The sequence below is a fragment of the Salvelinus fontinalis genome, chromosome 24 (assembly GCF_029448725.1).
Source record: "Salvelinus fontinalis isolate EN_2023a chromosome 24, ASM2944872v1, whole genome shotgun sequence".
In the NCBI taxonomy this organism is placed as follows: Eukaryota; Metazoa; Chordata; class Actinopteri; order Salmoniformes; family Salmonidae; genus Salvelinus; species Salvelinus fontinalis.
Genome location: NC_074688.1, coordinates 715,456 through 731,592, shown reverse-complemented (window position 1 = coordinate 731,592; position 16,137 = coordinate 715,456). Strand labels below are relative to the sequence as shown.

General features: G+C 42.9%; 1 protein-coding gene across 3 annotated transcripts in view; it reads left to right on the top strand.

Annotated features, from left to right (window-relative positions):
- Window positions 1-16,137, top strand: part of LOC129821714 (fibroblast growth factor 12-like) — a 120,450-nt gene that overhangs the window by 43,661 nt on the left and 60,652 nt on the right. Inside the window, exon 1 of one of the 3 annotated variants that reach the window (XM_055879297.1) lies at window positions 8,173-8,616. The exons of the other annotated variants lie outside the window; for them this stretch is intronic. Coding sequence (XP_055735272.1) covers window positions 8,526-8,616 — 91 coding nt within the window. The 5' untranslated portion in view covers window positions 8,173-8,525. Of the gene's footprint in view, window positions 1-8,172; window positions 8,617-16,137 lie in introns of those variants that run through there. 3 annotated transcript variants of the gene reach the window in all.

The following is a 16,137-nucleotide window of genomic DNA, read 5'->3' as shown; positions in this document are numbered from 1 at the left end:
CCTCTTTCTGCTTTGTATGGGTTAGCCTACCTATTGTATTAAAATAAATAAAAAATGTGCATTGTTCACACACTCAGAATTCGCTGCTTCAACTTCAGTAGCCTAGCTACCGCTGCTAGATGGGCTTGAGAGTTCAAGTGCACCTAGTTTGTGGGATCTCATTGAAATAGAGTTGGCTGCCTACACGGGCGGAGAATCACTTGGCAGTTAACTTAAATATGATTAGACTGTAGTTTACAACAGTGTCTGTAAATAAATATTGATAATGGAAAGAAGTGGAGGGAGCTTAACCAATGTGAGTCGGTTAATAATATTTGTCATAATAATATTTGTCTCTGCCTGCGAATCGGTCTCCTAAAGGGTAGGCTATAGCCTATAGGCCTATGCAAAACGTAGCACGTGTCGTTGTCAACATTCTTGCTGCTTCAAGTTCAGTAGCCATACCTGCGCGATCAGGTACGTGTGTAGTCTAAATTAAATAGATTAGGCTATAGCCTATACATAGGCGGAGAAGCATGGGCAGTTATCTTTCCAAGGAAATGTACTTGATAAATAGGCCTATGATTAGGCTTTAGTTTAAATGATGTACCTCAAGAGAAAGTGCAAGTCTCTCCATTGCCTACAAAGGCCCAAATATTGATCACCCATACTTCTCTGTCTTAAAATCTTCCCACTCCTAAAATGAAGGGTATAAAAATACTGTAGCTCAAGAGAAAGTGCAAGTCTCTCCAACTCTGCTCTCTTCAAACTGCATCTAACATATTGGCTGATCTTGCCCAGTAACAAGCCTAATGTAAGGACCATGTGAGAATGCAATTTCAGAATGTGGGCCACCCCCCGTCCCCCGTCCCCAGTGAAAGTTGCGCCCCTGATGAAATCCATATCAAAGAGCCATACGAGATTATAAGGTGCATGTGATAGGCAGAGAGAAAGAACCGGAGGGTTGTACAGTGATGTGAAAAGCGTGGGGTGCAAAATCAATTTGGCATTAACGTCTGTCTTCTGTCTGCCTAATGTGTATGTGTGAGGCTGTGTTTGCTGCTCTTTGCGTGTTAGTGGGTGTGTGTGTGTCTGTGAGAGAGCTGATTGTTTGTTGCCTATTCTCCCTGTGTGTGTGTGTGTGTGTGTGTGTGTGTGTGTATCAACGAACCTTGACCATGAAGACTGTGACGTATTTATAGCAGGCAGTAGCAGCAGCAGTATAGGTCTTTTTTCTAACTCATTTCAACACTCAAGTCAGAGATTTCATCACCCAGTAGATCTAGTGTGTCCCGTATGATGTGTTGTTTGTGAATGGAGGAATCTATGGGCATTGATGAAGACATAAAATGATGTCAATTATTGATGGCTATTTTGTAGTGCTATGATGATACAAAATACATGTTTGAGGTTGTCATCGTGCGGACATGGAAAAACAACAGGGTACTTACTGTGTGGCACAATGTCTACAATAGGACCACGATGAAACTGTACGCAAAATGAAATGAATACGTTTTGTACGATATCATATTTAGCAAACAAGCATTGATTTCATACTTTTCAATATTATGCAATCATGAAATGACTCTGCAGTGGGAATGAAGATAATGTAGTACCCTATGAAGAAAGCCGCGTGTTGTGTTTGGTGTTTAGGTGCATTGACTTGGACGTCTACGCAAGTACGTAAGAGAGCGTTGACGTCCCACCCTGTGACGTAAATGGATGTGATGGGAGCCAGGGTTCCCGTGACAGCTGGTTTCGCCTCTGTCCTCTGCATGCTACCGCCTCCTTTTGGCGAAATTATTACCTTACATGGAACTGTGAGCACATTCACCTGTATAGACTTTAGTAGCCTATAATAGGCATATATGGGGCAGGTTGACATTTATTGGGATGAGTCTTCTTGTCCTGGAGACAGAGATGAGCGATTTTCCGCTAGATGTGCCAGCTGCAAAGTCAAAATTGTGTATATCGTAGACCACAGGTGTCAAACTCATTCCACGGAGGGCCGAGTGTCTGCGGGTTTTCGCTCCACCCTTGTACTTGATTGATGAATTAACATCACTAATTAGTTAGGAACTCCCCACACCTGGTTGTCTAGGGCTTTATTGAAAGGAAAGACCAAAAACCTGCAGACACAAGGCCCTCCGTGGAATGAGTTTGACACCCCTGTCGTAGACATTCATGAAAACAAATTTAAGGTAAGGGTTAGCAGTGGGGTTAGCAGTGGGGTTAAGGTTAGGGTTAGGTTTAGAATCAGATTTGATTAAAGGAGGTCCCTCTAAGTTTGATTCTACTATCTACTATGTCTGCTTCACTCTTCTAAAATAACCAGATATCATGGCCTTATGATCTTCTCATGATATTATCATCTTGTTTAGCTGTTCTAACGATTCACCTGACTTGACTATAACCCCATGGCCACATTGCAGGCTACCTGCAGGTTAACTTTCAATGTAAAAAACTCAACATTCCTAGAAACAATTGATCTAATATAACTTGGCATACTTAATGTTGCCTATAGTATAGAAAAATCGAAACGTGATTTCATATTCAATGCATTACTTGGGCAGTGAAATAAAATATCACTACTAGGCTAGTTGTTTTTTCAGACTGGAAAAAAACACACTCCTAGGCAGTGGACCCACTCCAAGCAGAGGCGATGCTTTGTCTATAAAATCATCAAACCCACCCGCTCACGTCGGCGGTACTGTAACCGCGCTCTCCCCTTTCCCCGTGGCCACACACACAGTGCATTCGGAAAGCTTTCAGACCCCTTCACTTTTTCCACATTTTGTTAAGGTAGAGCCTTATTCTAAAATGTATTGAATAAATAAAAAATCCTCATTATGCTACACACAATACCCCATAATGACAAAGCGACCCTTTGCTACGAGACTCGAAATTGAGCTCATCCTGTTTCCATTGATCATCCTTGAGATGTTTCTACAACTTTATTGGAGTCCACCTGTGGTAAATTCAATTGATTGGACATGATTTGGGAAGGCACACACTGGTCTATATAAGGTCATACAGCTGACAGTGCATGTCAGAGAAAAAACCAAGCCATGAGGTCGAAGGAACTGTCCGTAGAGCTCCGAGACAGAATTGTGTCGAGGCACAGATCTGGGAAAAAGTACCAGAAACGTTCTGCAGTGGCCTCCATCATTCTTAACTGGAAGAAGTTTGGAACCACCAAGACTCTTCCTAGACCTGGTCGCACAGCCAAACTGAGCAATCGGGTGACCAAGAACCCGATGGTCACTCTGACAGAGCTCCAGAGATCCTCTGTGGAGATGGGAGAACCTTCCAGAAGGACAACCATCTTTGGCAGCACTCCACCAATCAGGCCTTTGTGGTAGAGTGGCCAGACGGAAGCCACTCCTCAGTAAAAGGTACATGACACCCCGCTTGGAGTTTGCCAAAAGGCACCTAAAGTACTCTCAGACCATGAGAAACAAGATTCTCTGGTCTGATGAAACCAAGATTGAACGCTTTGGCCTGAATGCCAAGCGTCAGGTGAAGCATGGTGGTGGCAGCATCATGCGGCAGGGACTGGTAGACTAGTCCGGATCGAGGGAAAGATAAACGGAGCAAAGTACAGAAAGATCCTTGACAAAAACCTGCTCCAGAGCGCTTAGGACTTCAGACTGGGGCGAAGGTTCACCTTTCAACAGGACAACGACCCTAAGCACAAGACAATGCAGGAGTGGCTTTGGGACACTTTTCTGAATGTCTTAGAGTGGCCCAGCCAGAGCCCGGACTTGAACCCGATTGAACATCTCTAGAAAGACCTGAAAATAGCTGTGCAATGACGCTCCCCATCCAACCTGACAGAGCTTGAGAGCATGGGAATGGGAGAAACTCCACAAATACAGGTGTGCCAAGCTTGCAGCGTCATACCCAAGAAGACTTGAGGCTGTAATCGCTGCCAAAGGTGCTTCCAACAAAGTACTGAGTAAAGGGTCTGAATACTTATGTAAATGTGATTTTTACATTTTGAATAAATTTGATAACATTTCTAAAAACCTGTTTTTTGTGTGTGTGGATTTATGAAGGAAAAAAACAATTTCATCCATTATAGAATAAGGCTGTAACATAACAAAATGTGGAAAAAGTCAAGGGGTCTGAATACTTCCCGGATGCTCTGTATTATCAAGAGTTTTCGCCCCCGCCCCTCTGGAAACCTCTTTCTCAAAGCTACGGATCACGTTCAGCGTATGTGTTATTTTACGCACACGCGTTTCTCTCTTTTACTCACCTTCTTCTGAACCATGATTATGTAGCCTATGTCTCTGCCTCATAATTCTGAACAGCTGAAATAAAAACCTTCCGAGATTTGAATGAACAAGCATTCAAGGCCATGATGAAGGCTTCAACCTTCTCTGTCGTAACAGTTATGTATGCATACACAGCCCTACATACTGCATCGGAGCAAAAATGAGCTGCGTTTTGTGTGATGATGTAGGCTAATCTTTGTAGTTGCTGCCATATCATAGTCACCAGCCAGAGTTGCTGAAAAATAACACTACTACTCTGACTTCCTGTCTGGCTCCTGCTTAGCCAATGTCTGCAATGATTATTAAAAAAATAACATGAAATCACTAATTAGACTGTGCGTCTGTGTCTTGCTTGTGTTTGATACAGTTGAAGTCGGAAGTTTACATACACTTAGGTTGGAGTCATTAAAACTTGTTTTTCAACCACTCCACACATTTCCTGTTAACAAACTATAGTTTTGGCAAGTCGGTTAGGACATCTACTTTGTGCAAGACACAAGTAATTTTTTCAACATTTGTTTACAGACAGATTATTTCACTTATAATTCACTGTATCACAAGTCCAGTGAGTCAGAAGTTTACATACACTAAGTTGACTGTGCCTTTAAACAGCTTTTGAAAATTCCAGAAAATTATGACATGGCTTTAGAAGATTCTGATAGGCTAATTGGAGGTGTACCTGTGGATATATATCAAGGCCTACCTTCAAACTCAGTGCCTCTTTGCTTGACATCATGGGAAAATCAAAAGAAATCAGCCAAGACCTCAGAAACAAAATTGTAGACCTCCACAAGTCTGGTTCATCCTTGGGAGCAATTTCCAAACATCTGAAGGTACCACGTTCATCTGTACAAACAATAGTACGCAAGTATAAACACCATGGGACCACGCAGCCATCATACCGCTCAGGAAGGAGACGCGTTCTGTCTCCTAGAGATTAACATACTTTGGTGCGAAATGTGCAAATCAATCCCAGAATAACAGCAAATGTCCTTGTGAAGATGCTGGGGGAAACAGGTACAAAAGTATCTATATCCACAGTCAAATGAGTCCTATATCGACATAACCTGAAAGGCGGCTCAGCAAGGAAGAAGCCACTGCTCCAAAACCGCCATAATAAACCAGAATACGGTTTGCAACTGCACATGGGGACAAAGATTGTACTTTTTGGAGAAATGTCCTCTGGTCTGATGAAACAAAAATAGAATTGTTTGGCCATGATGACCATCGTTATGTTTGGAGGAAAAAGGGGAAGGCTTGCAAGCCAAAGAACTCCATCCCAACAGTGAAGAACAGAGGTGGCAGCATCATGTTGTGGGGGTGTTTTGCTGCAGGAGGGACTGGGGCACTTCACAAAATAGATGGCATCATGAGGAAAGGAAAAGTATGTGGATATATTGAAGCAACATCTCAAGACATCAGTCAGGAAGTTAAAGCTTGGTCGCAAATGGGTCTTCCAAATGGACAATGACCCCAAGCATACTTCCAAAGTTGTGGCAAAATGGCTTAAGGACAATAAAGTTAAGGTATTGGAGTGGCCATCACAAAGCCCTGACCTCAAATTTGTGGGCAGAACTGAAAAAGCGTGTGCGAGCAAGGAGGCCTACAAACCTGACTCAGTTACAACAGCTCTGTCAGGAGGAATGGGCCAAAATTCACCCAACTTATTGTAGGAAGCTTGTGGAAGTCTACCCGAAACATTTGACCCAATTGAAACAATTTAAAGGCAATCAATCAATTTTCAATCAATTTTATTTTATATAGCCCTTCGTACATCAGATAATATCTCGAAGTGCTGTACAGAAACCCAGCCTAAAACCCCAAACAGCTAGAATGCAGGTGTAGAAGCACGGTGGCTAGGAAAAACTCCCTAGAAAGGCCAAAACCTAGGAAGAAACCTAGAGAGGAACCAGGCTATGAGGGGTGGCCAGTCCTCTTCTGGCTGTGCCGGGTGGAGATTATAACAGAACTATGCCAAGATGTTCAAAAATGTTCATAAGTGACAAGCATGGTCAAATAATAATCATGAATAATTTTCAGTTGGCTTTTCATAGCTGATCATTAAGAGTTGAAAAACAACAGGTCTGGGACAGGTGGCGGTTCCATAACCGCAGGCAGAACAGCTGAAACTGGAATAGCAGCAAGGCCAGGCGGACTGGGGACAGCAAGGAGTCACCACGGGCGGCAGTCCCGATGCATGGTCCTAGGGCCCAGGTCCTCCGAGAGAAAGAAAGAGAGAAGGAGAAAATTAGAGAGAGCCAAGATTTTCAAAATGTTCATAAATGACAAGCATGGTCAAATAATAATCAGGAATTAATCTCAGTTGGCTTTTCATAGCCGATCATTAAGAGTTGAAAACAGCAGGTCTGGGACAGGTAGGGGTTCCATAACCGCAGGCAGAAGAGTTGAAACTGGAATAGCAGCAAGGCCAGGCGGACTGGGGGCAGCAAGGAGTCACCACGGCCGGTAGTCCCGACGTATGGTCCTAGGGCTCAGGTTCTCCGAGAGAAAGAGAGAAGGAGAAAATTAGAGAGAGCCAAGATTTTCAAAATGTTCATAAATGACAAGCATGGTCAAATAATAATCAGGAATAAATCTCAGTTGGCTTTTCATAGCCGATCATTAAGAGTTGAAAACAGCAGGTCTGGGACAGGTAGGGGTTTCGTAACCGCAGGCAGAAACAGTTGAAACTGGAATAACAGCAAGGCCGGGCGGACTGGGGACAGCAAGGTGTCAGCATGCCCGGTAGTCCTGACGTATGGTCCTAGGGCTCAGGTTCTCAGAGAGAAAGAGAGAACGAGAGAATTAGAGAGAGCATACTTAAATTCACACAGGACACTGGATAAGACAGGAGAAGTATTCCAGGTATAACCAACTGACCCTAGCCCCCCGACACATAAACTACTGCAGCATAAATACTGGAGGCTGAGACAGGAGCGGTCAGGAGACACTGTGGCCCCATCCGAAGAAACCCCCGGACAGGGCCAAACAGGAAGGATATAACCCCACCCACTCTGCCAAAGCACAGCCCCCACACCACTAGAGGGATATCCTCAACCACCAACTTACAATCCTGAGACAAGGCCGAGTATAGCCCACAATGCTACCAAATACTAATTGAGTGTATGTACACTTCTGACCCACTGTGAATGTGATGAAGGAAATTAAAGTTGAAATAAATCATTCTCTCTACTATTATTCTGACATTTCACATTCTTAAAATAAAGTGGTGATCCTAACTGACCAAAGACGGGGCATTTTTACTAGGATTAAATGTCAGGAATTGTGAAAAACTGATTTTAAATGTATTTGGCTAAGGTGTATGTAAACTTCTGACTTCAACTGTATGCTGCCTAGATAGCTTCATGCCCCAATGCAAAACTCCCCACTTGAGTTTTCTGAGTTTTGCAAAATACTATCTGTGAGTTTGTTTGAACATGTTGATCATGTCTTTTGTGAACAACATGTAAATAGCTGCATGTAGCCTAACTAACTTCCTGAAACAATAACATGAAATTGAGCTCATGCTTAATAGCGTACTGAGACATGGAATGCAATAGTTCAAACATGTACAACATAAAGTTTGTAGGCTACAACAGACAACGGCGTTAGTTGGGGTAACGAAAGTGGAGTATTGAGCAGCAGCAAACGCAGGCAGCGAAGAGTGCAGCAACTGAGAGAAAGAAACACCGCACATGCGCAGAAAACTCCTTATCTTTAGCCACGGCAAATCAAAGTTCCAGAAAATCCGGAACCGCAGCCACTCCTATCGTCAATAGCTTCTCTTTCTCACTCTGACATGCCCTGGTATCCCTCGCACCCCACGCGTTTTGCACCACTGTAGCCTACCACCAAGAATGAACAAGGCGCATTACCTCATCCACGGCGACGCTGTCACTCTACCCTGCGGTTTAACTTTAGCGTGCCCGCTTGAACCAGAGGACACCTCGTTTTACGTCTGCTAGTAAAATCGAGAAGAGGCATAGACTATGGGATATTATTCTGAAGTCCTTGTGGCATAGCTTGCAATTCATGGAGCCATGGGTGTTTTTGTTGGAATTCTCATCAATGATAAATATATCAGGATGTGTCGGTGTAATGTATCGCGTCGCTTTGTTGAGGCTTTTCTGTGGTTTTCGATCTGCTGAGGGAAGCCAGGGATCTGGATAGCACGGTGATCGACCTGAGGTGGCTGTACCTCAATAACCTCCATCGTAATAGTGTCAGATTGCGTGAATTGACGAGGAAACACTATAACTCAAATCAATGAAGATTCTGAGGCTTTTCCTGAAGAAAGGTGCGCATATGCTGCAGTGTCTCTGTGGAAAGCGATCGAAGTCGACTACAACCACGAGCGGTGAGACATCCTGCATGCTTCTTTCTTTCAGTGCGAGGTCTGTTCTCTGTAGTGGCGCGGGGGGGATTCGCCTCTGCAGCGGTGTGCATTCAGCAGTCTCCGTTTCTCAATGGGAGAAACAGTGAGAGCCATACATTTGAAAACAAAACAATCCGGCATTGTTGTAGAATCATTAACTTTGAGACAAAATGCCCCCATCAGTATTTTTGATTCAATTACTGCGAAGAGTTAGACTTATGAAAGTCCCTATATTCAAACCAGTGGAGTCGCTTAAGCGGGCCACTGAGAGGCAGTCATTTCATACTGAGTGAGCATCTATCTACATTAGCCATGACACTTATATGAAAATCTTTCATCATCTTCTATTTTGTGTGTAAGTCGTGGTGATTTATCAGAAGACGTGTTTGTGTGCTGGAGTATGTGTGTCTGTGTGATGCAGTGTGTAGATACATTCATGGGTGTATGTAGGCCTAGACTGTCAAGTGCAACGTTTCAGAAGTAGCAATACTTTGTCTTATGTGTAGGATAGTTTGCTCATAACAGTGAAAGACCCAGCGAAAATGTTCAAACAAAATCTAAACTGCTCTTCCGGTGAGTTTTGCACCCCAAGACTGATTCAGCACAATGGACAGCGCAGAACCTTAAACCACTGACTTTTATCGGCAAACAACATAAACATAAAAGTAGACCACTACACTCGACTTACCAAAGTTAACGACAGCACAGTACGGCTACTACTAATTATTCACAATATTTGAATCAACCGAATGCCTTCCGAATCAACCGAATGCCTCCCTAAGACTGTGTTCACAGTGTGGTGGCTATGCATCTTTGTGAAAGTGTTTGGGCTTTCCTCTGACATTGTATTTGTGGAGTTATGCTGTGCTTGCAGTTCTCTGAGGCAGGATGCCATGCCTCTCTCAGGAATTCTATGTGGCCATGGCCTTCACAAGGCAGAGGACAGTAGAAGGGGTGCAGAGGCTTCAGCACTGGGGCAGATGCACATGCAGGGTGAAAAAATGAATCTCATTTGACTAATAAAAGCAGGGCATTTTCCACATGGTGATCGACTGAGTTAGTGGTCTTTGTCCACAAGAGCTAATGAATCAAACTCGGTTCTGGGTTCGAATAGTACCTTTGAGCATTTGCTTGAGAGTGTCAGAGGGGTGGGGTTTGGACTTTGAGGACTATTCCATTGGTCCCATTGTTCCAGGCAAGCTCAATCAAGCACAGCTAAAGCATTTGAGCGATTTCAAATACTATACTGAACAAAAATATCAACGCAACATGCAACAATTTCAACAATTTCCTGAGTTCCAGTTCATATAAGGAAATCAGTCAATTGAAATAAATTCATTAGGCCCTAATCTATGGATTTCACATGACTGGGCAGGGGCGCAGCCATGGGTGGGCCTGGGAGGGCATATTGTAGATCCACCCACTGGGGAGCCAGGCCCAGCCAATCAGATGAGTTTTTCCTCACAAAAAGGCATTATTAAACAGAAATACTCCTCAGTTTCATCAGCAGTCCGGGTGGCTGGTCTCAGACGATCCCGCGGGTGAAGAAGCCGGATGTGGAGTTCCTGGGCTGGCGTGGTTACACGTGGTCTGCGGTTGTGAGGCCGGTTGGACGTACTGCCAAATTCTATAAAATGACTTTGGAGGCAGCTTATGGTAGAGAAATTAACATTACATTCTCTGGCAACAGCTCTGGTGGACATTCCCGCAGTCAGCATGCAAGTTGTACACTCCCTTAAAACTTGAGACATCTGTGGCATTGTGTTGTGACAAAACAGCACAATTTAGATTGGCCTTTTATTGTCACCAGCACAAAGTGCACCTGTGTAATGATCATGCTGTTTAATCAGCTTCTTGATTTGCCACACCTATCTTGGCAAAGGAGAAATGCTCTTTGGGACATAAACAAATTTGTGCACAACATTTTAGAGAAATACGCTTTTTGTGAGTATGGCAAATGTCTGGGATCTTTTATTTCAGTTCATGAAACATGGAACCAACACTTTACATGCAGCGTTTAGATTTTTGTTCGGTATAGTTACACCCAGGTATGAGTCAAATACGGAACTAGTGAGTTAAAGAGAATATTTGAGGAAAACAGTTAGCAAGGGTATATCATCATCTTCAGTGAGTCAGACACTGAGGCCCTGTTTGAATACTTTAAGAATGCATCCTTTGTGTTCTAAACGGATATGACTAGATACAGTGCATTCGGAAAGTATTCAGACCTCTTGACTTTTTCCACATTTTGTTACGTTACAGCCTTATTCTAAAATAAAAAGCATTCCCTCATCAATCTACACACAATACCCCATAATGACGAAGTGAAAACAGTTTTTTAAATTTATTATTTTAATTTTATTTATTTAAATTTTACCCCCTTTTCTCCCCAATTTCGTGGGATCCAATTGCTAGTAATTACTATCTTGTCTCATCGCTACAACTCCCGTACGGGCTCGGGAGAGACGAAGGTCGAAAGCCATGCGTCCTCCGAAGCACAACCCAACCAAGCCGCACTGCTTCTTAACACAGCGCGCCTCCAACCCGGAAGCCGGCCGCACCAATGTGTCGGAGGAAACACCGTGCACCTGGCCCCCTTGGTTAGCGTGCACTGCGCTCGGCCCGCCACAGGAGTCGCTGGTGCGCGATGAGACAAGGATATCCCTACCGGCCAAACCCTTCCTAACCCGGACGACGCTAGGCCAATTGTGCGTCGGTCGCGGCCGGCTGCGACAGAGCCTGGGCGCGAACTCAGAGTCTCTGGTGGCACAGCTAGCGCTGCGATGCAGTGCCCTAGACCACTGCGCCACCCGGGAGGCCCGAAAACAGGTTTTTAGATATTTTTGCATATGTATTCAAAATAAAAAATATAACTTATGTAAATAGGGTTTTAGACCATTTGCTATGAGACTCAAAATTGAGTTCAGGTGCATCCTGTTTACATTGATCATTCTTGAGCTGTTTCTACAACTTGATTGGAGTCTACCTGTGGTAAATTAAATTGATTGGGCATGATTTGGAAAGGCACACACCTGTTTATATAAGGTCCCACATTTGAAAGTGCATGTCAGAGCAATAACCAAGCCATGAGGTCGAAGGAATTGTCCGTAGTGCTCCGAGACAGGATTGTGTCGGCACAGGTCTGGGGAAGGGTACCAAAACATTTCTCCAGCATTGAAGTTCCCCAACAACACAGTGGCCTCCATCATTCTTAAATGGAACAAGTTTGGAACCACCAAGACTCTTCTAAGCCACTCCTCAGTAAAAGGCACATGACAGCCAGCTTGGAGTTTGCCAAAAGGCACCTAAAGACTCTCAGACCATGAGAAACAAGATTCTCTGGTCTGATGAAACCAAGATTAACTCTTTGGCCTGAATGCCAAGAGTCACGTCTGGAGGAAACCTGGTACCAACCCTACGGGGAAGCATGGTGGTGGCAGCATCATGCTGTGGGGATGTTTTTCAGCAGCAGGGACTGGGAGACTAGTCTTGATCGAGGCAAAGATGAACGGAGCAAAGTACATAGAGATCCTGAATGAAAACATGCTCCAGAGTGCTCAGGACCTCAGACTGGGGCGAAGGTTTACCTTCCAACAGGACAACGACCCTAAACACACAGCCAAGACAACACAGGAGTGGCTTCGGGACAAGTTTCTGAATGTCCTTGTGTGGCCCAGCTTTGTCATTATGGGGTATTGTGTGTAGGTTGATTGGGGGGAAAATAATTTAATACATTTTTTAATAAAGCTGTAACTTAACAAAATCTGGAAAAAGTCAAGTGGTCTGAATATATATATTCCTGACTGAAATTGCTCATTCTGATATTTCTTAATTCCTTTCGTTTAACTTTTGATGTGTTGTATTGCCAGGTATTATTATTGCGCTGTTGGAGATAGAAACACATGCACTTTGCTGCACCTGCGATAAGATCTGAAAACCTGTATACGCGTGTAACGGCGGTCCTCCTCCTCTCCATCTTCGGAAGAGGAGGAGTATTGAGGGAACCAAGGCGCAGCGAAGTTTGAACACATATTTATTTAACAAAGACACGAACTTGTATAAACTAACAAAACAACAAAACGGTGTAGACAGACCTATACGACGAACTTACATAAAACAAGAAGAACGCGCGAATAGGACAATTAGACTACACAAACCGTCACAGTCCCGTATGGTGCAAACAATTACACAGACACGAAAGACAATCACCCACAGCGAACACTGTGACAACGCCTACCTAAATATGACTCTTAATTAGAGGAACGCCAAACACCTGCCTCTAATTAAGAGCCATACCAGGCAACCAAAAACCAACACAGAAACAGAAAACATAGAATGCCCACCCAACCTCACGTCCTGACCAACTAACACACATAACAAACTAACATAAATAGGTCAGGAACTTGACAACGCGACAAACTTTGATTTGATACAACAGTAGTCTACACTTCACATTTGAACTTGCCTCTCTGCGTTCAACATTTAATACAACTTTGAAATTCACATTTCGTAGGATATCATGAAGTTGATGGCTAAAACCCTTTGGCCAAAAGTTGTCTGAACCGAATGAAGAAATTACTTGCCCTTTTACATGGGCTTATATGATTTAAAAAGTTACAAACCATGCTTGCCTTTTCGTCTCCTTACATTGTTTGAAAATACAATAAGCCAGAGAGTTCGACGTCCCATTTCTCATACCTCACAGTACTACTTTTAAAAGAAAAACGAATGTGGACCAAAGTCTGGTTGAGTGGGTAACACTTGCTTCATATACTTCCCTCTGTGGCAGGGATCCTGGTTTGAGCCCTACACATATCTGCTCCCTCCACTCTGTCTCTCTGCTTCTGCTCCTATCCTGCCATAAAATTCAGAACTTTGTACTCCAATGAGAACAGTCCTAGGCTAGAAGGATATAGCATCCTACCCCCTGGGCATAGATATAGATCTCTCCCATTCAGATCTAAGAGTGAAGCATCTATCAAACTCCTCAACTTGTTTTTGTTTTAAGTTACGTTTGTATTAAATGTTATACTGTACGTGCTCTTTGTTGTCATGTGCCTTGTGTGTACCAATTCTTCACCAAACATGAAGTTTCCTCTTAAAAAATAAAAGTGAATGGGATTTGAATTGGAATAGTTCATACGGAGGACTAATTAAGTCACAATGGCATGAGTAAGATGAATGTGTGTGTTAATGTTTTAGGACGTAATCTATCTGATGTTGCGCAAGATTTCGCTGACAGAGAAGGGCGACATCTTATCAAATCAAATTTTATTTTTCAAATGCGCCGAATACAACAGGTGTAGACCTTACTGTCACGCCCTGACCTTAGTTATCTATGTTTTCTGTATTATTTTGGTCAGGTCAGGGTGTGACGAGGGTGGGTATGCTTGTAAGCTGGAATCAGGAGGATAGAGTTGTGGTCGGGTTTACCAAATGGAGGGCGAGGGGAGAGCTTTGTACGCATCTCTGTTTGTGGAGCACAGGTTAGAATTGTTTTCCCTCTGGTTGCACATTTAACATGTTGATAGAAATTAGGTAGAACTGATTTGAGTTTCCGTGCATTAAAGTCTCCGGCCACTAGGAGCGCCGCCTCTGGGTGAGTGGTTTCCTGTTTGCTTATTTCCTTATACAGCTGACTGAGTGCGGTCTTTGTGTCAGTATCCGTCTGTGGTGGTAAATAAACAGCCACGAAAAGTATAGCTGAAAACTCTAGGCTAGTAGTGTGGCCTGCAATTTATCACGAGATACTCTACTTCAGGCAAGCAAAATCTAGATACTTCCTTAGATTTGTTTACCTCTGGAAAACATGAAAACAGCCTAACCAGCCCTGCTGGCAACAATTTCATTACGTTTTTTGCAGACGTTTACTGACACCGGCCATATTCAACGGGTGTTGTACATACTTCACGTAATGTTATCTAACGAGCCAGCCAGCTAACGTTAGCTAGTTAAACAACAATGAACAAAGTGCCAACAATGCCACAGTGCTGGGAGCTAACCAACCAGGTTCAATGTTAGCTAGCTAATATTAGGCTCTAACTAGAAAAGCAAACGGCTCTGGGAAGCGAATAATGTCACCTAGGGAAACAGCCAGCTAACGTTAACTAGCTAGCTAACAGTACACTTTAGCTTGAAATGAAACCACTTTCTGTCAAAATTAGAAACGTATAATATCTATAAATGTAGCTAGCTATCTTACCTGTATACGTCATCATGCATGATGGACTCGTCTCCCTGTCAGGAATGCCATACCACGGTTGCCCTTAGTTTGAAGATGTAATCCAGAGACGGGTTTTCTCCTTCTCCTAAGCTATCATACTCTAATTCCACTGATTTCAAAACTTGATCCTCCAGAAAGTGGAGCGCAACACTTATGCAGCTCCACTACACAATACATTTTAAAAAAAATCCGCGTTCGACAGGATTACCAACAGACTGATTTGCTCAAATAGACAGACGCCTTCTATATGGCAGACCAATCCGAACTCGTCTCTCGGCATGTCCAGCCCACTCATTATCTCAGACAATCATCGCTAGCGGGAAGGTTACTGACTTTTTCTGTGTCTAAACCAGGCTCGTAATTGTACTTTTTTTTTGTATTTACAGATAGCATGCACGTTTTATGAAGGCACATGAAAGTTTGCATGTTTGAGTAGGCATTTCTGCCAAAAAACACATTTTGATTAAATTATTATTTTTTTTCCTGTAAAGTCGTGACTTGCGACATACGCCTAGTTTCCTGAATCGGGTCCCATATAGCTCCATTCTTGTGTATTTTATTTTATTCCTCTGGAGTTAAAATGTTATTTTTTTAACTCTGCATTGTTGGGAAGGGCTCTTAAGCAAGCATTTCATGGTAAAGTCTACACCTGTTGCATGTGACAAATACAATTTGATTTGATTTACCCAATTGGAGAGGACACATCAGAGTAGGCATAATAAGGCCACATTATACTTAATCACCATGACTCTTCTAGCACTCCATCTACAGTGAAGACATGCCTTGGAGAGTAGGACATTTTATGTCAGGTTGGGTTTAAATGATAAAATTGCCCTAATTGAGACCTTGTTAGTTCTGCTCAGATAATGAGATATGAAGAGATTCCAAAACGCTATATATACATTTTCAGAAATATTGGTACATTTGCTTTTATTGTTTAAAGAACTTATGAAAGGTGTGTGTATCTAATCATGTCATGGCCTTGTTCAATTACATACATGGTCCGCAAAACGCTATATATCTGTCTCACTTTCAGAGAAATAAGTAGTACTGATAGGTTTTACACAGTCAAATGCAACCAATAACAATAGTTTTAATAAAGGACTATAAAAATTATAATTTGTGACATCAATATACCTATATATATTTTTTATTAATCAATACAGTAATATGAGATCTGTATGTAAAACATTTACATTTGACATTTTAGTCATTTAGCAGATGCTCTTATCCAGAGTGATGTATGATTAGTTAGTGCATTGTTGGACCCCTCTGGTACT